Source organism: Giraffa tippelskirchi, chromosome 4 (assembly GCF_054371585.1).
Source record: "Giraffa tippelskirchi isolate mGirTip1 chromosome 4, T2T-mGirTip1v1.2.pri, whole genome shotgun sequence".
NCBI lineage: Eukaryota > Metazoa > Chordata > Mammalia > Artiodactyla > Giraffidae > Giraffa > Giraffa tippelskirchi.
In genome coordinates this window covers 81509023-81533603 of record NC_137278.1, presented here as the reverse complement: position 1 = coordinate 81533603, position 24581 = coordinate 81509023, and the positions used below count along the sequence as shown (strand labels likewise).

Genomic DNA, 24581 nt, shown 5'->3' with positions numbered 1-24581 from the left:
TCTTTGTATTGAAAAGAAAGAGCCAAGATGGTCAAGCTTGACGCTCAGTGATTATTAGATGTGATGTAAATATTAAATCATGAACATATAGTGACTTTTCTTGTATCTGTTGCCTTTTTGTAATACTTGTTTAAAATAATTTAGTTTATGATATATTTTTTTGTAGAAATAAAATTGACCAGCTGATAATAATTACCTCCAACTTTAGGTAAAGTTACAAACTGGTCTGAATCTGCTGCTGGCATGTCTCCTGCATAGGATGGGAGTGGACAGATGGTTAGACTTAGAGTTCATATTTATAATGATTAGGTAAAAATACTTTTTGCTTAGAAAAATAGTGATGGGCTTCCCTGGTGGCTCAGATGGCCTGCAATTCAGGAGACCTGGGTTCGATCCCCTGGGTTGGGAACATCCCCTGGAGGAGGGCATAGCAACTTACTCCAGTATTCTTGCCTGGAGAATCCCATGGACATAGGAACCTGACAGGCTACAGACCATGGCGTCTCAAAAGAGTCCAACCCGACTGAGTTGGAGCACAGCACAAACTATATCCTGAATTCAGGTAGGCCAGGTTAAGCACACAGGCTTGCTACTGGAACCTTTGGCTTCAGGAGAAGGAATTCTTAAGTCTCTTGGATATAATATTCACCAACATGCAAGATAGTTTCTGGAAAACTATTATTTAAAAGCATTAGTTCTTTTATACTTAAACCTATGAAGCAGTAATACATCCAAATAGGGTAATCCATGTGTTCAACGCTTATAGTTTAGTATATTACTGAGGAATCTAAAGAGAGATATTCTTGGGACTTCCTTGGCAGTCCAGTGGTTAGGACTTTGTGGTTTCACTGCAGGGAGCACAGGTTTGATCCCGGGTCAGGGAACTAGGATTCTGTGTGCTGTGTAGCATAGCCAAATAAAATAAAAATAAATAATAAAATTTCTTTTAGGAAGACTTCTTGGTAATAGAGTCTTAGTCTTTCTCTTCCATGGGGCATCATTGAAACATATTTATTTGACTGCTTAGAGTGTAAGAGTAATACCTTTTTTTTCTTTAATTAAAACAATTTTTGGCCACACTTGATGATTTGTGGTATCTTAGTTACCCAGCCAGGGACTGAACCCAGACCACTGCAATGGAAGCACCCAGTCCTAACCCACTAGACCGCCAGGTAATTCCCAATAATGCTTCGCTTCAATATGTGAGATCATAGGCTGTGAGCCATAAGAAGGCATATTTCAGGTATACAACTGAATTCAAAATTTGCATCTTTGCAATACTACTTCCCCCCATTCTCCCCCTCAGTGGTTTATTTTGTTCCCATTTCACTTAGAATAGTGAAGCAATCAAAGAGAACTTTCATAAGGTCCCACCATCACATCCACCCACCTTCCTGAACCTGCTTACATAATCTGTCTTTTCTTTCATTACTCTAATGAATGGTTTGTGTTTCCATCAGACATCAGCCTCTGTACTTGTGCACTGGAGACCATCCATCCTCTTTGCTTTCTCATGTTAATTGCAGCGATGCTCTAACCTCTCTTTTACTGTCATTTATTTAATCTTCCTTTAAAAAAACTGGATCTTTTCCATTGACAAACAGAAATGTTATTTCTCCATCTTTTGGTGCTGTTTTCCAGTATAGTCGTGACATTTCTTTTCTTCTAGTTTTCTGCTTGCCCATTTGTTCTTTTTTCCTCTTTTCCTGACTTCTTCTGGACTAATTGAAATATCTTCAGTTTTCCCATTATTATTGCCACTTCTGGCTGATTATTTATATTTTTATGGAGGTTTTTTTTTTTTTTTTTGGTGTTATTGTTTTTGTCTTTTGAGTGGTTGCCCTGGGGCTTACAACTGGGATCTTTAACTTATTATAACACTGCTTTATAACCCAGGACCCTTACAACAGCAGATTTTCTTTCTCCCTTATCCTTTGTGCTGTTGTTATCCTACTTTCTTACTTCTACATCTGATAAAAAACCTCATGATGTTACTGTCATTTTTGCTGTAATAACAAGTATTTAATGGATCAATCTTAAAATGAGAAAAAAATGACTTTTATATTTTGCCACATGTTTGCCACCACTATCCTTTGTATAGATCCAAATTCCTGTGGTTATCATTTTACTCCTGCCTGATGAACCCCATTAGCATTTCTTATAGTGAACGGCTGCTGGTAATGGATTCTCTCAACTTTTCTTTGTTTAAAATAGTCTTTAAAAATTAAAATAGTTCAATATTTAAAATAAATGTTATTTTAAATAATATTTAAAATAGTATCTTGGTTTAAAATACCCTCATGTTTGAAAAATATTTTACTGGGTATAGAAATGCAAGTTGAAAGTTTCTTTCAGCCCTTTCAAGGTGTCACTCCATTGTTTTCTTGCTTGATTAGTTTCTTTCTTTTTTTTTTTTTAATTTTTTTAAAAAATTAGTTTATTTATCTATTTTTTAACTTTACAATATTGTATTTGTTTTGCCATACGTTAACATGAATCCACCATGGGTGTACATGATTTCCCCTTCCAGAACCCCACTTCCACCTCCCTCCCCATCCCATCCCTCTGGGTCATCGCAGTGCTCCAGCCCCGAGCACCCTGTATCATGCATCGAACCTGGACTGGTGATTCGTTTCACATATGATAATTTACATGCTTCATTGCCATTCTCCCATATCATCTCGCCCTCGCCCTCTCCCATAGAGTCCATGAGGTGATGTCTCTGAGACACTGTCTGCTCTAATCTTATCTTCTTTCTCTGTAAGTAATGTCTTTTTTTTCCCCCATCACTGGCTACTTTTAAGATTTCTTACTAGCTTTCAGCATTTTAATAATGTTTGGCCTTGGTTTGATTTTATTTTTCTTGGATTATGTTGATCTTCTTGGATCTTTGGGTTTACAGGCTTTGTCCAACTTGGAATTTTTTTTTGGCCATTTTTCCTTTAAGGTTTTTTTTTTTTTTGGTGCCCCTACTTCCTTTCAACTACATATGTTTCAGACTGCTTGATACTACCCTATAGGCTCTACTTGGTTTTTTGTTTAGTCCTTTTTTTTTTGAATCTGCGTGCTTTTTGGATGATGTCTTAGTCCATTTAGACTGCTATAACAAAAGCCTGTAGATTGGGTGGTTTATATACAGCAAAAATTTATTTCTCATTATTTTATAGTCTTAAGAAATCCAAGATCAAGGCACTGGCAGATTCAGTATCTTGTGAGGGCCTGCTTCCTGGTTTAAAGATGACAACTTCTTGCTGTAACTTTATGTGTTGGAAAAATTTATACTGTTGTTTTCCTTTAGTGGCCTTCTGACTTTAAGAACAATGATAAGCAATAAAACTAGTGAAGAGGGGATAAAGTAAAGAAAGATTATGGTGCATTTTGTCAAAGTAGCTGAGCTTATGTGGAATTAGATGGGCCAGAGCTTAGATGTTTGATGCAAAATGGTGAAAGTTCAGAAGGAGGAAGGAGTCAAAGAAATGAGTTTTTTGTTACTTTAAAAGTAAGTGAACATTTGAAAGAAAATAAAAGCATTAAGGCCTCAGACAGAAGTAGAACTATGACTAAGAAGCAGAAGAATTCCTGGTCAGAAGAAATGAGGTGAAGCCTGCGCATACATTAGTGTCTCTGCTTTCCACATTGAATAAAGCAGAGATGAACTGGGTACAAACATGCCAAAACTTTCTCTATATTATATATCCCAAAGCCCATTTTAAAATGTGGTTGATCACTCTAAATTGGAATACAAAATGTGAACTAGATGCTAAGGAAAAGCTTTCTCTTGGGCTTTCCTGAAAGATAAAGTAAAACCCAGACGTTAGCACACTAGCCACAGTCCACAGTGTCACAAAGTTAATTTTATACAAATAAAAGGTTCAGATACAGTTAGGCATAATTTGAATTCTTAAATAGTTTTTTTTAGAAATTTATAATGATGTTTTTACCTCTATCGTACCTTTTAAAAATACACAATAAAGAGTAAGTTTCAGATCAGATGTACAGAATACAGATTCTGAGTTAAAGTTGATACTTTACACTGATTGTCAGTAATATCTTTAAAGGTGGTATTTCTATTTACCCACATACATTATAGAGGCAATTTGGTTTTTTGTTGTCGTTTAGTCACTAAGTTGTGTCCGACTCTTTTGCGACCCCATGGACTGTAGCCTGCCAGGCTTCTCTATCCATGGGAGTTTCCAGGCAGGAATACTAGAGTGAGTTGCCATTTCCTTTTCCAAGGGATCTTTCCTACCCAGGGATTGAACTCGTGGTTTCTGCCACATCTCCTGCATTATAAGTGGATTCTTTACCACTGAGGCACTGGGGAAACCCAGATAGTAATTGCTATATAGAGGCAATTATTCATAATTTATTTTAGTTTGTGATTTATCAAGTGTTATTAAATTTTTTATGATGATGCAGACAATTTTTGTTGATGGGGAAAAAAACTCTAGTATTTTCATCCTGGGCAAAGACAGAAATAATGTTCATTTACTTTTTTTTTTTTAATTTTAGAAACAAAACCTAAGAAATGCCTCATTCCACAAATAGAGAAATGATACTTGGCATTGTGGTGGGAACTGCCGGAATCAGCTTGCTGCTTTTGTGGTATCACAAGGTTCGTAAACCAAGGACAGCAATGGATTTACCTAAATTTCTTTCTCTGGGTAATTCGCTTGATTTGATGACTTTGCAAGATGAAATGCCTAGAGGCCAAGGAACAACAGCAATCTTTCAAGGAAGGCAGCTTCAGATACTGGAGAAGTTAAATGAATTACTGACAAATATGGAAGAACTCAAAGAGGAAATAAGAGTTCTTAAAGAAGCCATTCCAAAGCTGGAGGAGTATATACAAGGTGAACTTGGAGGGAAGGTAACTGTTCACAAGATAAGTCCTCAGCACAGAGCTAGAAAAAGAAGGCTTGCCACAGTTCAAAGTTCAGCAACAAGTAATAGTTCAGAGGAAGCAGAAAGTGAGGGAGGGTAAGTTTCTTTAAGATGTTTTCTATGTTAAATCGATTCTTTATTGCAGTATTGCTATTATTTAGGTATTTTCATTATACATTCCCAGTCATATATGCTGTTACTATTTAATAACAAGGCATAAAAAGGAGTGATTATTTTGGCTTATGTTATAATTAAAACCATATTCAATGAAGGTCAGTATTTTAGTTTAGAGCTCATTGACAAAGAGAATATAAGTAACTTACTAGTGCTGGTGGTGTCACATGAGTATGAGGAAGAGAGTGATCATTTGCCAAAACGTGTAACTTGTTTTTAAATGTGGCCACTCTCTGACCTCTTATGTAATTAAGAACTGTCCCATAAGTGGTCTAATAAAACTTCCTGTGATCATAGAAATGATCTAAATCTGTCTGCCCAGTATGGTAGCCACAAGCCATGTGTAACTCTTAAGCACTTGAAATGTAGCTTGTGCAGCTGAGGAACTGAAAAGTTTTAATCTCATGTTATTCTAATTAATTTAAAATTAAACAGCCACATGGCACCAGTGGCTACTGAATTGGGCAGTACAGACCTAAAAAGAGTTGAGAATGTACAAGTGACTCAGTTTCATCCTTGCATGGGATAATTCATTGGATTCTAAAGTCAAGGCATGAATAATATCCTTTGGGAAAAAAACAAATGACTTATGAAAAAAAGGAACTGTGCCTAACTCGTGTTTCTAAGGAGTAAAATAGGAAAGTAAATAAAGATGCACTAGTGAATGCAATGTAGCCTGAAATTCATTAGGGCAAGGATCCTGTGTTTTCATCATCATATTCCTAACACCTGTTCTTATGCCCACCACCATGTGTGTGCGCTAAGTCACTTCAGTCATGTCTGACTCTGTGACCCTATGGACTGCAGCCCATCAGGCTCCTCTGTCCATTGGATTCTCCAGGCAAGAATACTGGAATGGATTGCCATTCTCTTCTCCAGGGAATCTTCCCAACCCCAGGAATCGAACCCTCCATCTTCTGTGGTCCTGTATCACAGGTAGATGCTTTATTGCTGAGCCACTGGGAAAGCCGAGTAGATGACAATAACTGTTACTTAAATTAATAGGTGATCTGCTGACTATAGAATTGGGAGAAGGAGGAGGGATCTAGAGAAAGGAAACAAAGAGAAGGGATTTAAAGGGGATTTCATACATGAAGAAACGTAAATGATTGATCAAGTCTTTTGAGATCAGTGCTTGTTGTTATTCAATCCCTGAGTCGTATCCATCTCTTTGTGACCCGCTGGACTGCAATATGCCGGGCTGTCAATCTTTTATTTGTATTGCTCTATCAAACCATGGGTTTATTATTATTTTTTTAATAAATTTATTTATTTTAGTTGGGGGCTAATTACTTTACAATATTGTAATAGTTTTTGCCATACATTGACATGAATCAAGTATTATTTAGTTTTCTGCTGTTGTCCCGAGTGGTAGCTGCCGAAATGAGCAAGTTCATGAAACCCAGGAACGCGATGCTGGCCCTGGCCAGTCACTACTAAGGACACAAAGTAGTCATCATGAAGAACATTGATGATGGTATCTTAGACACACCCCATGCTGGAACTAATCACTCTCCCCGCAAAGTGACAGCTGCCATGGCCAAGAAGAAAATCGCCAAGAGGTCAAAAATCAAGTCTTTCGTGAAAGTTTATCATTATAGTCACCTCAGGCCCACAACCTACTCTGTGGGTATCCCCTTGGACGAAACTGTTGCCAACAAGGATATCTTCAGAGACCCCGCTGTCAAATGCAAAGCCTGATGAGAGGCCGAGGTCAAGTTCGAGGAGAGATACAAGACCAGCAAGAACAAATAGTTTTTCCAGAAGCTTCAGTTTTGTCTGTCTTGTTCAGTCATTAAACCCCACCCCCCCAGGCCAAAAAAAAAGGTACTGTTTGTATCACAGTGTTATATAAAGCTTTAGAAACCTCCCTTTCAAAAATTAGATTATATTTCAGTTTAGGTTAAAGTAACACCCCATAATAAAATTCATTGTCCATTTCATTTGGGCTTTAAGAGACTACATGGGCCATACAGCCTTACTCACTTAATAGAATTATCTAGTTTTCAAACTCATGTATTCTAGAAGAACCATTTGTTCTTGCTGGTCTTACACTGCCCTAAAAATCCTCTGTGCTCTGCCAGTTATCCCTCTCTCCCCTTAAACCCTTGGCAACCTCTGATCTTTATACTTTCTCTACTGTTTTGCCTTGTCTAGAATGTCATGTTGTTGGAATCATACAGTATGTAGTCAGTTTGACTTCTTTTACTTAGTAATGTGTATTTAAGTTTCCTCTATACTTTTTCATGGTGCACTGATAGCACATTTCTTTTTAGCACTGAATAATGTTCCGTTGTCTGGATATACCACAATTTATCCATTTGCCTACTGAAGGACATCTTGGTTGCATCCAAGTTTTAGTAATTTTGAAAACTGCTGCAATAACCATTCATGTACAGGTTTTTGAGTAGACATAAATTTTCATCTCATTTGGGGAAATACCAAGGAGCATGGTTGCTGGATTGTATGGTAAGTGTATGTTTAGTTATGTAGAAAGCCTCCAGCTGTCTTCCAAAGTGGCTCTCCCATTTTGGATTCCCATAAGCAATGAATTCCTGCTGCTCTACATCCTCATAAGCATTTGGTGTTGTCAGTGTTCTGGATTTTGACCATTCTAATAGGTATATAGTAACATCACATTGTTGTTTTAGTTTATATTTCTCTAATGACATATCATGTGGAACATTGTTTCATATGCTTATTTACTATTTGTACATCTTTGGTGAGGTATCTGTTAAGGTCTTTGGCCCATTTTTAAATGAGATTGTTCATTTTTATATTGCTGAGTTTTAAGAGGTCTTTGTATATTTTGGATAACAGTCCCTTTTCAAGATGGGTATTTTGCAAATACTTTCTCTTAGTCTGTAGCGTCTCATTCTCTTGACATTATCTTTCTCAGAGCAGAAGCTTATCAGTTATTTCTTTCATGGATCATGCCTTTGGTATTGTATTTAAAAAGTCATTGCCAAATTTATCTAGGTTTTCTTCTATGTTATCTTCTCGGAGCTTCCTAGTTTTACATTTTACATTTAAGTTTGTGGTCCATTTTGAGTTCATCTTTGTGACGGGTGTAAGGTCTGTGCGGCCTCTCTCTCCAGGCCATTTCTCTGGTTTGTGATGAGAAACTGAAGAATGAGGCAGTGTTTCCCCTCTGACTAACAGCAGATTGAACAGATTTGGTTACTGCTTGCTCTAAAAGTGGGGGATTCCCTGAGCTTGGTGTTGCCCTCTTTGAAACGCAGCTCACTTGATAAGAGTCTCTGGGCTCTCTGCATTGCCCCTGGGGGTCCTGAGGTCAAGGAGAACCAACATAAATAAGCGGGTGATCACATTGCTTAATTTGTTGTGAGTAACAAAGTCCTCTGTCTCTTATGCAAGAATCGTGTGTCTTCTGCCAGCAACCATGAAACAGGAACAGATTAATTCATTTGAATGTTGGGTAAAATTGGATTATAAACTGACAGTGGTATGGTGAGAATTAGAGAGCTTTGAAAGGGATTTATTCAAGGGTTTCCCAAAGAAGGTTGTTAGAAAGGGAACAAAAGCAAGATGTAGTATTACAGTGTACAGGATATTGAGAAGCTTGTTGAGGGAGTGTTTTATGTCCCAGGTAGAAAAGGAAGAGGACGGTATTCTAATAGTTTTGCTAATCTTGCCTTTAAATGGGTTACAGTATAACAGCAGATCTCCATAATCTGTGCATGTGGCCCATGTAATCGGATGCCATGCTTTATTGCCAAGGTAAATTTAGCTTTGAAGTTAGAATACACATTCCACAGTCACATGAATTGCAGTTTTTCAGAAAGATGAGCCATAGAACAATTTTATTTTAAACCGATGTCATTAGATTCTAGAATCTGCTATCATCATATTCTGTGTTATTGCCATGTTAATTCTATATACAGCTTAAGCATTCAGCGTCTAACCTGTTCCACCTACACAGGACATTTTTATGGCAAAGGATGATGGCTTAGAAAGGAAGGGAAAGATTTGCTTTGTATTAAATTCAATATGGGAAAATGCTTAAGGTAAGCCTTTAAAAAGAAAACAAAACACGTCTCCATATGTTTCATGTGCTAAAGAACATTGAAATATTCATAACCCAAGCTTTAATGCTTCCTTTAGTTTCCCATAGTAACTGAATATCTGGATATTTATCTGAAATATTCTCTCCAGAGAGGTTCTGCTTTATCCATGATTAATATTTTAAAATAGCATTAGCCAGCAGGGTATAAGTTTATTGTACTTATCAACTGCTTCAAATATATTAGTTCTGTAGTCTCAAACAGATATTATGACTTAATTATTTTCAAAACAGGAAGTTCTCCCTTTCCCTACAGGGAACCTCGTTCTGGTGCCCTCTATTATGTTTTCCCCTGACCTTTCTTTCTGCCTACCACCCTGAGTCTTTCAATTTATCTTCCCAAGGTTTAGTAGAGTGGGCAGGTACTATGTAGGTAGTTAGAAATAGTCTTTTAGACTTAGGCGTTCTTTGGGGGTACATCTGGGTAGCCATCCACTTCACCTGTCTTAATTTCTTATTCCCTGTTTCCATATTGATAAGGTGGCTATTATTCTTCAGGACGCTTGGCAGGTTTCCACCTGTGTTCCCTGTTCTTTTTTCCTCATTTGACATTTTTCTCACTCCAGTTGCTGCAAAGAGGACCAGAACTGCCAACCAAAATGTCCTGCAGATCAACTTACTTCAGACCTCCTGCATCGTGGAGCCTCTTCTGTTATTCAACCAACAAAATTTCTTGATTTTAAAGCAGCTCGTCCTTCTCCGATGCTTAAAGGCAGTTCACGTAAAGGAAGTAAAATTTCCTCGTCTTCATCAAATATGTCTTTTTACTCAACTTTCTTTGAAAGAAGACATTCTTTATTTCCTAAATTTCAGAAAGGCAGTACGTCCCTTCATTCTGTACAAAGTAGAGCTAACTTTGATTCTGAAGAAAAAAGATGCTTCAGTGATTTAAAGTCGCCCTCAGAACTTTTTCGCTTTAGATCCAGAAGTGTTTTCTCTGCCCCGAAACTAAGTATAATTTCCTGTTATGAGAATGCTAGTACTTTTTTTGATGCAAATGAAGTTGAAATCATTTCTAACAACTCGCGTATTACTAGTGCTGAAAAATGTATACACTGTTTTTCTCCTGAATATAACATGACATATTTTATGAATTCTAAATCAAAAACGAATTCCTCTGCCCGTCGGGACACTGTTGCTACCTTGTATCAAAGCACAGCGACCATGCTTACTCTTCCAAGTATTATTTCCTATTCCTCTGAACAACATGGAATTGACAATGATATTCAAGAAAGAGACCAGTTAAGGAGCAATTCTGTTTATCCCACTTCTCAAAGTCACAGTAGAAACACTTCTCCAGCTATGGTTCAACAGCAGTCCTCTCAAAGTGTAACTTTCCCTGTTCTCCATAACGTTGAATTTACTTCATTTTGTAAAAATGCTAGTGGCTTTGCCCTACCTCAAAATGAAGTTACCTCAGATCCATCCCTTCGAAGATGAAAACAATGCTCTCTCATTTAAAGATAAAGACAAATCTTCGCTTAATGAAATTCCTAAAATAAGGTCACCTTAGACTTTACCCTCTCTTGGAAGGGCAGCTCAAACCAGAAGCTCTCCCTGCGGGCATAGTATATAGGCTGTAGAAATCACTGCTCAGGTTCAAGAAGTCTCCCTTGCTAAGCTTCACTGCACTTTCTGAAAAAGATTTCCACATTACAGTCTAAATTTAACTTTAATTTCTGTATTTTTTAAAGATAATTTATTAACATTATTGGAATATGGAAGTCAAAGATTATTCATCTGTTTCAGGCTTTTAACAGATTTACTGCTTACCAACTGCCTAGTCCCAAATTTCTGAGTTACTGTTGTAATGCTTTTGTGGTCTGAAAATAACATCAAGTTTTGATAAATAGGTGTTCTATTAGAAGAGTTTAACATCTTCTTTTATTCTACTCTAGTCATTAAAATAGTATTCCTATATAATCTATAGATCTATATTAGTTTACTAATTCCTATTTATATCAGCCTTGCTAGCCCTGTTTCTCATGCCAGACATCCCATTGATAGACAATGTTTTTATACTACACAAGGATCAAATCATAAATAAAAACATACTGTCAGAAATAGAATATATTGAAACCAGATATTTTAATTAAATAGTTTTAATACACATTTGTGTATGTATATGAGAATTCAGAAAACTCTGAAATCAGAGATTTTTATGACTTTTTTAAAGTGAAAATTTTTAGATTTTTTCCAAAATTTTTATTTTTAAAAAAATTTTAATAAAATTTTTATTTTAAAACATGTCTCCAAAATTTTATTTTTGAAGTGAATATTTAATTTCTTCCACTCTGTTAATAAAGTTTATGAATATGTTTATCAGAATAACAAATGGAAAGTCATATAATAATTACAAATTTTTAGAAAATAATTGGTTTTTGTAGAGGGAAGAAATTTGAATTATTTTCAATTATTTGTCATAATAAAATGTCCCCTAAGTTAATATCATTTGTACTAAGATAATTTTACTCTTATTTTTTTTCCTTTTAATGTATCATACTTTTTTTTCTATTTTAATTTTTTTGTTGTGTGAAATGCACACAACAAAATTCATTATTGTAGCCATTTTTAAGTTTGGTGGCATTAAGTACATTCATACTGTTGTGCAACCATCATTATCTATCATATTGCAAAAGTGAAATTCTATACCCATTAAGCAATAGTTCCCCAATCCTCTCTTCCCCTAGCCTCTTGACAGCTGCTATTCTACTTTCTGTCTCTGTAAATTTGATTCCTCTAGGTACCTCCTATAAGTGGAATTATACAGTATTTGTCTTTTTGTGATGGCTTATTTCACTTAGCATAACGTTCTGAAGTTTCACCCATATTGTAGCATGTGTCAGCATTTCCTTTTTTAAGGCAGAATAGTATTCCATTGTATGTATATACCACATTTTGCTTATTCACTCTCTGTTGATGCTTACTTTGGTTGCTTCTACCTTTTGAATAATGAATAATGCTGCTATGAACATGGGTGTATAAATATCTCCTCCAGGCCCTGCTTTCAATTCTTTTGATTTATACCTAGAAATGAAATTACTATATCATATGATAAATCTATTTTAATTGTTTGAAGAACTTCCATGCTTTTTTCCATAGTAACTGCACCATTTTATATTTCTCTAAGAATGCAAAAGGACTCAAGTTTCTGAACATCCCTGTCAATACTTGTTATTTTGGTTTTTTGATAATAACTATCCTAATGAGGGTGAGGTGGTATCTCTTTATGGTTTTGATTTGCATTTTCTCCCATTGTGTGAGTTGCCTTTCACTGTTGATTGTGTCCTTTGACACATTTTGAAGTTGTTTATCTATTTTTTATTTTGTTTGTGCTTTTGATGCCATATCCAAGAAATCATTGCCAAATACAATGCCATGAAGCTTTTCCTCTATGTTTTCTCTTAAGAGTTTTATATTTTTATGTTGCTGTCTATTTCTTGCTTCAATTATGCCAATGTTTGCTTCATATATTTAGAAGTTCTAATGTTTATTACGTGTATGTTTCTTATTGTTATATATGCTTGTTAAACTGAATCTTTTATAATTATAAAATGTTCTTCTTTGTCTCATAAGTTTTAGACTTAATTGATTTTATCTGATATTAATATAGCCACTCCTGTTCTCTTTTGGATATTATTTTACATTGAATATCTTTTTTCATCCTTTTACTTTCTACCTATCTGTGTCCTCAGTTCTAAAGTGAGTCTTTTATAGACTCCATACAGTTGATCCTGATTTTTCATCCATACTACCAGCCTGAGTCTTTTGATTGGAAAATTTAATCCATTTACATTTAAAGTAATTACTAGTAGTTGCCTTTTTGTTATTTGTTTTCCATGTGTCTTATACCCTGTTGTCCTTCATTCCCCCCCTTACTCCCTTCCTTTGTGTTGACTTAATTTTTTTATAGTGATACATTTTTTATTCTTTTCTCATTTACTTTTGTGTGTATTCTATAGATATTTTTGTGTGTTTAGCATGGGCATTATGAATAACATCCTAAAGTAATAGCAATCTATTTTAAACTGATGCCAACTTAACTTCAACTGTATATAAAAGCTTTCTCCTTTACAACTTTACTCCCCCATTTACGTTATTGATATCACAAATTACATCTATATAGTTGTATAGCTGTTAGCTAGATTTATCATTATTTTTACACTTTTCTTTTTTATATTAATACTTTTCTCTTTTAAATACTGTAAAAGAATAAAAATGGAGTTATGAACCAGAATTACAATAATGCTAATTTTTATATTTAACAACCTATTTATTTACCTTTACCAGAAAACTGTATTTTCATATGACTTCAAGTTAGTCTAATATCCTAATGCCTAATATCCTGCCTAATATCCTTTGTTTCAACTTGAAGAACTCCCTTTAGCATTTCTTGTAAGGCAGGTCTAGAGGTAATGAGCACCTTCATTTATTTGTTTATGTCGGAATGCCTTAATTTCTCTATCATGTTTTCAAGAACAGTTTTCCTTTAAGGATATATACTTCTTGGCTGATAGTTTTTTTCTTTCAGCACTTTAAATATATCATCCTGCTGTCTGTAGGTCTACAAGATTTCTTCTGAGAAACCTGGTGGTAATTTTATTGAGGATCACTTTTTTTTTGGTAATGATTTGCTTTTCTTTTGCTGATTTCAAGATTTTTATGATTTGTCTTAATGTCCTTCAGTTTGAGTCTGTGTCTTGGTGTGAATCTCTTTGAGTTCATCCTATTTGGAGTTAATGGAACTTCTTGTATCTATATATCCATATCTTTCCTCAAATTTGGGAAGTTTTTGGGTGTTATTCTTCAAAATAAGCTCTCTGCATCTTTATTTCTTCTCTTTCTGTGACTCTTATAATATATATATTGGCCTGATTTGTGATGTTGCATAAAGTCTCTTAGGCTCTATTCACTTTTCTTCATTCTTTTTTTCTTTTGACTCTTCAGACTCAGTAGTTTTAAGTGTTTTGTCTTCAAATTTGCTGCTTCTTTCTTCTGCTTGTTCAAGTATTTTCTTGATCCTTTCTAGTGGATTTCTCTATTTACTGCTTTTTATGTTCCAGAATTTCTGTTGGTCCTCTTTTTAGTAATTTCAAGCTCTTTGTTTTATTCTCTTTTTGTTCATATATTTTCCCAATTTCCTTTTGTTCTTTCTCCATTTTTTTCCCTTTAACTCTTTGAGCATATTTAAGGCTGTTGTTTTAAAAATTGTTGTCTCAATAAGCACAAAGGCTGTATTTCTTTAGATTCAGGTTCTGGTAATTTATTTTGTTCATTTGAAGGGCAGTCTTTCCCTAAACGTTGTATTCTTTGTGATCTTTTGTTGAAAATTGTACATTTTGAAAAAATAGCCATCTATTGTAGATTTGCAGATTGGCTGTATACAAGGAAGACCCACTAATTAGCCCAATTAGCCCAAGGCCTATGGGCTTGTCAGGTCTTTCCTAGGCATTAGTTTTCTGTGGGCCTGAGTATGTGCTTTCCCCTAAATACATAACTATTTTAAAATATCTTTTCAGTAAGAATCTCATTCTGTTCTTCTTGGCACCTTAGATGTCTTGTAATATTCCTCTCCCCATAATCTCTTGTGCCCATGCATCCATTAGTCTATGGTCCCTCTGTAGCTCTCACATGTCATAGTGATTGCCACAGCTTTCACTGGCCTCTAATACGATGCCCATATTATGCCTTCATTTCTGCCTGAACTCTAAGGAAAGCTAAACAGAAACTAGTTTTCTAGGAAGCCTCTCAACATGCCAGAACATTGCAAACAAGATGCACTCACTTCCTTCTGTCCTAAGGGAGGAGCTGAGAATTGCATGACTTTTCCCCAGCCATGCTGTGCCATACCAGGCAAGGGTGAAGCAAGAGTGAGTGAAAACACTGTGAAGTTTTCTGCCGTTTGAATATGGGTTTTTCTTGATTGCTGCAAATCCTTGAGTACTTTTTAGATCTCCCACAAAGCTGTTTCAATCTGTCTGTTGTTGTTTGTTCAGTGTTTCCATGGAGGAATGAGGGACTAGAGTTTCCTAGTTTATCATCTTGCTGACATCTGTCTCTCTTGTATGAATCTTAAAAAATGTGGGAGCAGTGAGGTGTTATGTGGGTAAGGTTAGGCAAAGGGAGCTAAATCAGAATGCCTGATATGGAGAGAGGCCACAGTACCGAAGGCAGGCATGTTTTTGCCTATTCTGATGCAACTCACTACTGATATATTTCTATAAATACACTATTTTCACAGCAAATAATGTCCTTTTCTCTTTAAATATACAACTATGCCTGAAAACATGCTATCATTACTGTTAAAGCAAGGAATCAATTGTCCAACAATGAAGAGATACATAAAATGGCACAATTCTTAGTCAAATTTGGAGCAGAAAATATGCCAGAAAAGTCCTATTAGAAGATGAATGTTTGTAAGTTAATTTGAGATTTGGGGGCAGAGTTTTCCAGGCCTGCTGAAAGAGTGTTGGAAGATTGTTAGACATTAGATAACCTATGAAATGCGTTTTTTTTTGGGTTTTTTTTTTGTCCCCAGTAGAAATCTAAGCTCTAACACAAAGTCAATATGTATGTTGTGTATTTTCCCAGGCATATTTATTTCCCAGGCCCCATTTTTAAAGTTTGCGTTTAAAACTTTCTCATAATTTTTAATAATGCCCAATTATAAATAGAAGATTCCTGTTCACAGTAGGAAAACAATTTTTTTGCACTTGGGGGTTTTTTTAATGTGGGGAAGATACTAGGCTAGTTGTTCTCTTTCTTAGTTTTTTTGGCCAGTTTGTCTGTTGTCATGCCAATACCACACTGATTTACCATTGCTTTATTCTCTATATTGGACTTCCCTGGTGGCTCAGAGGTTAAAGCGTCTGCCTCCAATGTGGGAGACCTGGGTTCGATCCCTGGGTCGGGAAGATCCCCTGGAGAAGGAAATGGCAAACCACTCCATTGTTCTTGCCTGGAGAATCCCATGGACGGTGGAGCCTGCCAGGCTACAGTCCACGGGGTCGCAAAGAGTCGGACACGACTGAGCGACTTTCCTTTATTCTCTATATTATAGTCCTGATATCTGTGCTTTAAAATTGTCTTGGCTCTTCTTATTTTTTTCTCTTTAAAAAAATTTTTTTTGAGGTACAAGTAATTTACAATTTTGTGGTTGTTTCAAGGGTACAGTAAAATGAATTTTTGCTGTAGAGTTTTCTCTGGATATATGCTCAAGAGTGGGATTGCAGGATCATATGGTAACTCAATTTTTAGTTTTTTAAGGAACTTCCATACTGTTCTCCATAGTGGCTGCACAAATTTACATTCCCACCAACAGTGTAGGAGGATTTATTTTTCTCCATACCATCTCCAGCATTTATTACTTGTAGACTCGTTAATGATAGCTATTCTGACTAGTGTGAGGTGATATCCCATTGTAGTTTTGATTTGCATTTCTCTAATAATTAGTGATATTGAGCATTTTTTCATGTGCCTGTTGGTCATCTGTATCTCTTCTTTGGAGAAATGTCTACTTAGGTCTTCTGCCCATTTTTGATTATTTTTTAATGTTAAGCTGTATGAGCTATTTGTATATTTTGGAAATTAATCCCTTGTCAGTAGCACTGTTTGCAAATGTTTTCTCGCAGTCCATCAGTTGTCGTTTCATTTTTCTTTATGGTTTCCTTTGATGTGCAAATGCTTTTAAGTTTAGTTAGGTTCCATTTGTTTATTTTTGTTTTTATTTCCATTACTTTAGGAGATACATCCCCCCTAAAATATTGCTGCAATTTATGTCAAAGAGTGTTCTGCCTGTGTTTTCTTTTAGGAGTTTTATAGTATCTGGTCTTACATTTAGGTCTTTAATCCATTTTGAGTTAATTTTTGTATATGGTGTTAGAGAATGTTCTAACTTCATTCTTTTACATGTAGCTGTCCAGTTTTCCTAGCACCACTTATTAAAAAGACTGGTTATTGTCCATTTTATATTCTTGCCTCCATTGTAAATTAATTGGCCATAAGTGCATGGCTTATTTCTGGGCTTTCTATTCTGTTCCAATGATTTATATGTCTGTTTTTGTGCCAGTAACACACTGTTTTGATTACTGTAGCTTTGTAGTGTACTCTGAAGTCAGGACGCCTGATCCCTCTAGCTTCATTCCTCTTTCTCAGGATTATTTGAGCTATTGGGAGTTTTTTGTGTTTATATGCAAGTTTTATAATTTTTTGTTCTAGTTCTGTAAAAAATGTCATTGGTAATTTGATTGGGATTGCATTGAATCTGTCTATTTCCTTGAGTAATGGTTTGGTTCTTTTTACACTTGTGCTTCCATATTAAGTTTAGAGTCAGGTAAATTCTGTAGGAAAATACCATTGTGGTTTTGATTGGAATTATGTTAAAACTATCGATTAATTTGGTACCATATGAAATTGGTTTAAAGTTAAGTTTTTCTGTCAGTTTTTCTGTCTTTTCCCATCTATTTAAACATGTTTTAATGTTCTCTGATGATATTTTGTAATTTTCTATAGAAAAATCTACAAACCTCTTGTGGAATTTTTTCCTGGATACTGTGTATTTTTCCTGTATATAGTCCTATAGTATATAAAGGCTACATTTTATAAAATTACATTTTGTAACTTGTTCTATAGATATAGGAACCTGTGTGCTTAGTCACTCAGTTGTGTCTGATTCTTTGCTATCACATGGACTGTAGCCTGCCAGGCTCCTCTGTCCATGGGGATAATTGATCATATATGGTAGTTTTATTTACTCATCTGTAAATTCTGTTAGATTTTCTTTCAATTTAAATACTGAATACTGTCTGTCTGTTTGAGCTGCTACAAGTACCATAGAATGGGTGGCTTATAAACAACAGAAATTTCTTTTTCACAGTTCTGGAGGCTGGGAAGCTTATGATCAAGGTTACAGCAAATTCAGTATCTGTTGAAAACCTACTTTCTGGTTTACAGACAGCTTCTTGCGGTGTCCTTGCTAGGTGAAGGGAGCTAGGTTTTCTTTTTATTGAATAATCTTCAAATAATACCAGTTCTGTTTCTTATTTCCCAATTCTTATATATATTTTTTCTTTTAATATTGTGCTAACAGAACCTGCAGTGCTCTGTTAAATAGAAGCAACAATATTGGATATCCTTCTCTATTTCTGATTTTAAAGAGAATGCTTATAATGTTTCATCATTATATGTGAACTGTATCATGGTTTGGGGTTTATATTCTATTATAAGAAGTTCTGTTCCTTGTTTATGGGTTTGGTATTTCTTTTGTCTTGAAATGGTATTGAATTTATTTAAAAAAAAATTTGGTGAACACTGTAAAGATCATATAGTTTTCCTCATTTTATCTGTCATACTAGAGAAATTTTCTAATGTTAACTGTGCTTGTAATTCATGAGATAAACTCAATTTGGTTATGATGCATTCTCTCATGTGTGTTGAAATTTTTTGGCTGATATTCTGGAGGATTTTTGTGTCAACATTTATATGTGAAATGGGCCTATAATTTTTATTTATTTTACTATACTTATTTGGTTTTGGCATTAGTTTTACTAGCTTCATAAAATGATGTAAGTAATGTTTCCTCTTTTTTAATTCCTTAGAATTTGAGTAAATCTAATTCTTTGCATATATTAATAGAACTCTCTATATAGCTATTCTGTGTTTTCCCTCTCTCTCTCTATTAGAATAGACATACAAGTTCTGATTTAATTGATTTAATGGCTATAGAATATTCAATTTTTTTCTTATAAAAAATAGCATCTCTATTGAGATATTATCTGTATAACACAAAATTCACCCTTCTAAAGTGTACTGTTTGGTGGGTTTTAGTTTAAATAATAGTATCTGATATTAAACTAGTTACTTTCTTTTGGTTATTATTTTCTTACTGTATCTCAGGTGCATAGAATTGTACTAAAAACTGTCTTTAGCTTATGTAAATTCTGATTAATGGTCCCTGCATGTGCCGCTTTTACTCATTTATTTAGTTTGCTATTATAAACAATATAATAAGCATCTGTGAAACCACCTGCTAAAGCAAGACTAATCTGACTGCCGTATCTGTCTTGTAACACACTTTTCATTTGCATATGAGGTTGTTTCTTGACTCTGTTCTGTTTTCAGTACTCATCCATCCTTTTACCGGTTACACACTGTCTTTAATTATTGTAGCTGCAAGATAGGTCTAATATCTGGTGAAGTAAGTCTTCTCTCCCTGCTCTCTTTCTTAACAATGCTTTGACTATTCTAGGCTGTTTACCTTTTCATGTAACTTTTAGCATCATTTCATTAAATTGTATGAAATTTCTTCTTAGGTTTATAAAATTGGAGTTGCATTGAATCTGTAGATTAATCTAGAGAGAATTCATTCATTTATAATATCAATTGTTTGTAGCCATGAACATGATGTATTTTTTCATGAATTTAGGTTCTTTTATAAACAGTTTTTAATATATCTTTTATAATCTTCTCCATAGAATTTTTACATGTTTTATTAAGTTTATTCCTGGATGTCTGACATTCTCTGAGATCATAAGTGAAGTATTTTATTTAATTTTGTTTTTTAGACTTTTTGCTGCTATTAGAAATGAAACTGACTTTCATATTTTAGTATTATATGCAGCCAACTTGGAGAAGGCAATGGCACCCCACTCCAGTACTCTTGCCTGGAAAATACCGTGGACAGAGGATTTTCCATCCATGGAGTCGCTAAGAATTGGACACGACTGAGCGACTTCACTTTCATTTTTCACTTTCATGCATTGGAGAAGGAAATGGCAACCCACTCCAGTGTTCTTGCCTGGAGAGTCCCAGGGACAGGGGAGCCTGGTGGGCTTCCATCTATGGGGTCACACAGAGTCGGACACTACTGAAGCGACTTAGCAGCAGCAGCAGCAGCAGCCAACTTGCTAAACTCTGTTAGTCTCACAATTTGTAGGTTTCTTAATGTGTACTATGTAGGTAACCATAGCATCTGCCATAATATGAAGATTATGTTTGAATAAGGGTGTGAAACAGGTGAGAAGGTAAATTAACATAGATACTCAGTGGAGAGCATACCAGACAGGAAGACCAGCAAACACAAAGATATTAAAGCAGGAGGGAAGCCAGTGTCCCTGGAGTGCTGATCAAGCAGGAGAGTGATAGGAGATGAGGTCAGAGGTATTGGACTCAATTATAAAGGATCCTATAGATAACTCTAAGGACTTAACATTTTTACTATGATTTTGTCATCCGTTGGAGGGTTTTGAGCAAAGGATTACATGATCTGATGCAGCTTTTTAGAGGACCATTCTGGCTCCTATGTTGAGAAAAACTATAATGGCCAAGGACTAAAGCAGAGAGGCATGATAAGAGGCCATTGCATTGATACAGGTAACCTGGTGGTGGTCTAGACCAGGGGAGTAGTGGGTAAAGGTGGTGAGAGGCAGCTGGATCCTGGATATATTTTGAAGATAGAAACAACAGACATTTCTGAATGTTGCTTAGGAGAGACAAAGAAGTCAAGGAGGATTCTAAATTTTTGGTTTGAGCAATTAGAAGAATGAAGTTGCCATTAATAATGTTGTTAAAGAAGTTGAGTATCATTTATATACTGTCTTATTTATAAGGACTTTGAAGGAAATTTATTTGAGTCAGTATTGAAAACAGGTGTACTTCTCTCAAGAACTTGCTTCCTTTCACTTTGTTAGTATCTACTGGAGACTGTGACTGCTTCAGCTATTAGAAGATGTAAAATCACATTTATGTGCCTTTAGCAAGGGTATAGGTATCTAAAGTATATGTACTTTTTTATTGGCCTTATTCACATTTGACTTTGTTTTTTATCTTTTCTCACCACTTGTAACTCATTCTCTTCTGTGTTATATATCCTTATATACTTCCTTAAGATCTTTTTTAGAACAAGGCAATGTGTGAATAAGTGAAAATAAATTGTTGCATTGTATGCCACCAAAAAGGAAATGTGAGAAGTAGCATGAATTTTTAACAACTAAGCTAAATGTTAGAACACCATCTTGAACCACAAATTTATATATATATGTGTGTGTGTGTGTATGACAATATGTGTTTATATACATATGTATATATAAATACATGAATATATATATATATATATATTTAATATATATATATACCTGAGTGCCTCCAAGTTCCTACAACTCTGTATCATTCATTCAGCAATATCCAGTGAGTATCCACTATGTGTCAGGTGCTGTTCTAGGCACTTGATGACATCAGTTAATAAAGAATTGTTTTAGGGATTATGTTGTGAGGGAGCATGCATTCTAGTGGGAGAATCCTGACAAAAATAACATGTAGTAGGTTAGTAGAATATACAGTGTATCAGAAGACAGTATGTACTACAGAAAAAAAAAAAAAGTCAGGCATGATAAGGGAGATTGGTGAAGGAAATGCGTGTGGGTTGGGAAGTGGTGGTTGCAACATTAAATAAAGTGGTCTGGATGGGGTATATTGAGATGACGACGTTCCACAGAGACTTGAAGGAGGTGAGGGTGTGAGATATGACTCAGATGGTAAAGAATCCTCCTGCAGTGCGGGAGACCTGGGTTTGATCCCTGAGATAGGAAGATTCCCTGGAGAAGGGCATGCTAACCCACTGCAGTATTCTTGCCTGGAGAATGCCCTTGGACAGAGGAGCCTGGTGGGCTACTGTCCATGGGGTTGCAAAAAGTTGGACACGACTGAGCAACTAAGTGCAGCACAGCACTGAAGGAAGAGCCATCCCATCAGTGGGAACAGAAAGCAAAGGTCTTGATATAGGAATGTCCTGGCTTGTTTAAGGAGTAGCTGGGCAGCCAGCATGCAATTGACTGAATGAGAAACGTGCTGGGAAACAAGGTCAGAGAGTCGATTGAGGTGGGAGACAAATCTCATCCAGTTTTGTAGATAATTATTAGGAAATGTGCTTACTCGCTCAGTCGCGTCCGACTCTTTGTGACCCTACAGACTGTAGCCCGTCAGGCTGCTCTGTCCGTGGGGATTCTCCAGGCAAGAATACTGGGGTGGGTTGCCATGCCCTCCTCTAGGGATTAGTACATGAGCTTTCTCTGAGTGAGAGGAGGTACCATTGCAGGATTTCAAGCCTAAGAGTGGAATGATTTGACTTATATTTTAAAAGGACCTCTCTGGCCATTAGAGTATAACTTTCCAGAGAGTTGATGATTATTTCTGCAATTTTAGGTATGTTACAGCTAATACTGACACCGAAGAACAGAGTTTTCCGGTCCCTAAGGCATTTAACACTCATGTGGAGGAATTAAATTTAGATGCCCTTATTCAGATGGCTGATAATTTACGAATGCATGAGTCCACAAAAGTGGAGAGTTTTGAGCTGCTTTGTGACCACAAAGAAAAGGTAAGGTATATGTGATAATAACCTGTTTGTATAGTTTTAATTTTTATTTAATCTACTCTTCCATTCATGTTATGACCACAGCAATTGTGCCACAGTTTACCAAAGGACTTCCCTAGTGGCTCAGATGGTAAAGCATCTGCCTGCAATGTGGGAGACCCAGGTTCAATCCCTGGGTTGGGAAGATCTCCTGGAGAAGGAAATGGCAACCCACTCCAGTATTCTTGCCTGGAGAATCCTACGGATGGAGGAGCCTGGTAGGCTACAGTCCATGGGGTCGCAAAGAGTCGGACACGACTGAGCGACTTCACTTCACTTTTACAAAAGCTAAATGACTGATGTAAATTTTTTTATAATATTACTAAAACTTTTTTAAAAGTAAATTAAAAAGTTTATTCAAAAAACTAAGATCATGGCATCCAGTCCCATCCCTTCATGGCATATAGATGGGGAAAAAGTGGAAACAGTGATGGACTTTAGTTTCTTGGGCTACAAAAGCACTGCAGATGATGACTGCAGCCATGAAATTGAAAGACGCTTGCTCCTTGGGAGAAAAGGTATGATAAACCTAGACAGCATATGAAAAGGTTGAGACATCACTTTGCTGACAAAGGTCCGTATAGTCAAAGCTATAGTTTTTCCAGTAGTCATGTATAGATGTGAGAGTTGGGCTATAAAGAAAACTCAACATTGAGGAACTGATGCTTTCAAACTTGTGGTGCTGAAGAAAACTCTTGAGAGTCCCTTGGACAGCAAGGAGATCAAATCAGTCAATCCTAAAGTAAATCAACCCTGAATATTCATTGGAAGGACTGATGCTGAAGCTGGAAGCACCAATATGTACTTTGGCCACCTGATGGGAAAAGCTGACTCATTGGAAAAAACCCTGATGTGGGAAAAGATTGAAGGAAGGAGGAGAAGAGGGCAACAGAGGATGAGATGGTTGGATGGCACCATCGACACAATGGACATGAATTTGTGCAAACTCCTGGAGATAGTAGAGGACAGAGGAATCTGGATTGCTGCAGTCCCATGGAGTAGCAAAGGGTTGGACTCGACTTAGAGTCAGACATGACAACAGCAACGAAGGGTTTATTAGGCTCAAAGGTCGTAAAAATGAGAACCAGAGATCTGGTTGATTATACAGATTGACGTTAATTTTATCAATTTGATATATTTCTTAAATATTTTATAACAGATAAAATATAAGATGTACTGCTTCTTGAGGGAGGAAAAGCTACACTTTAAGCTCACTATTTTTCAGTTATTAACAGCCATTAGTATTTCACTGTATTTCTACCAGTAATCATTTTTCAATGTTTAATGTTGGACTGAATTGACAAAGCTCATCCTTCCCACCACCACCACCACCAAAGGGGAAAAAAGGATTTTGCAATATCACAAAGATCAATAAATCTTCTTTCCCATGAGAAATTTAAGGCTAACTTTTGAGGATTTAGAAACTCTAAACACATTAACTCAAAGGTTTTAAATCTCTAGGGTTGTGCTTTAGGTAATTTAGGTAAAAAAAAACGTGACTGCTCTTTTGAATATATATAATCTCTAATAATTTACAGATATTATCTGAAATGCCCATTGAGGCGTCATATTGATAGTAGATAACTTAGAAAGGAAAGCAAGGAGAGGATACCACCACCCAGAGAGAATTTATAAATTCTAACACCCATCAATTTTCTCTTCTTCACAGGTGTGGAGCTGGTGTCTGCATAATATTCATTGGTTTCTAAGACCCAAATGTAACACTATATTAGATCACATTTTATAGCCATGAATATTTGAATTTAAAGTGTGATATGCACATGATGACAGTCATTTCTAAGAACCATTTTACCTACCTAATTTTTAAAAATGTTGCAGTAGTTTAGTCACATTACTAAGTTTATCTAATGGGCAGTTCTGTGTGTTCAGTTTAGAGATGAAATAGAGTTTATTTGGCGGTTTGCTCGTGCTTATGGAGACATGTATGAGCTATCTACAAATACACAAGAAAAGAAGCATTATGCTAATATTGGTAAGTATTTTGTGAATATTAATTATTCTCAGGTAGTA

The 24581-nt window shown here is 35.8% G+C and overlaps 1 protein-coding gene and 1 pseudogene across 5 annotated transcripts in view; both read left to right on the top strand.

Annotated features, from left to right (window-relative positions):
* The window catches only part of RMDN2 (regulator of microtubule dynamics 2), a 65933-nt gene that overhangs the window by 2571 nt on the left and 38781 nt on the right, over window positions 1-24581 (top strand). For 3 of the 5 annotated variants that reach the window (XR_014083642.1, XM_081596190.1, XM_081596189.1), the window contains exons 1-4: window positions 8956-9086; window positions 9709-10383; window positions 22340-22514; window positions 24441-24543. Coding sequence is in view for 4 of the 5 variants with exons in the window: in XM_081596190.1 (XP_081452316.1) it covers window positions 9070-9086; window positions 9709-10383; window positions 22340-22514; window positions 24441-24543 (970 nt within the window). In the remaining variant the exon portion in view is untranslated. Of the gene's footprint in view, window positions 1-4512; window positions 4981-8955; window positions 9087-9708; window positions 10384-22339; window positions 22515-24440; window positions 24544-24581 lie in introns of those variants that run through there. The other 2 variants (XM_081596188.1, XM_081596191.1) reach the window with 2 other exon arrangements.
* Window positions 6442-8213, top strand: LOC145544513 (large ribosomal subunit protein eL27 pseudogene; annotated as a pseudogene).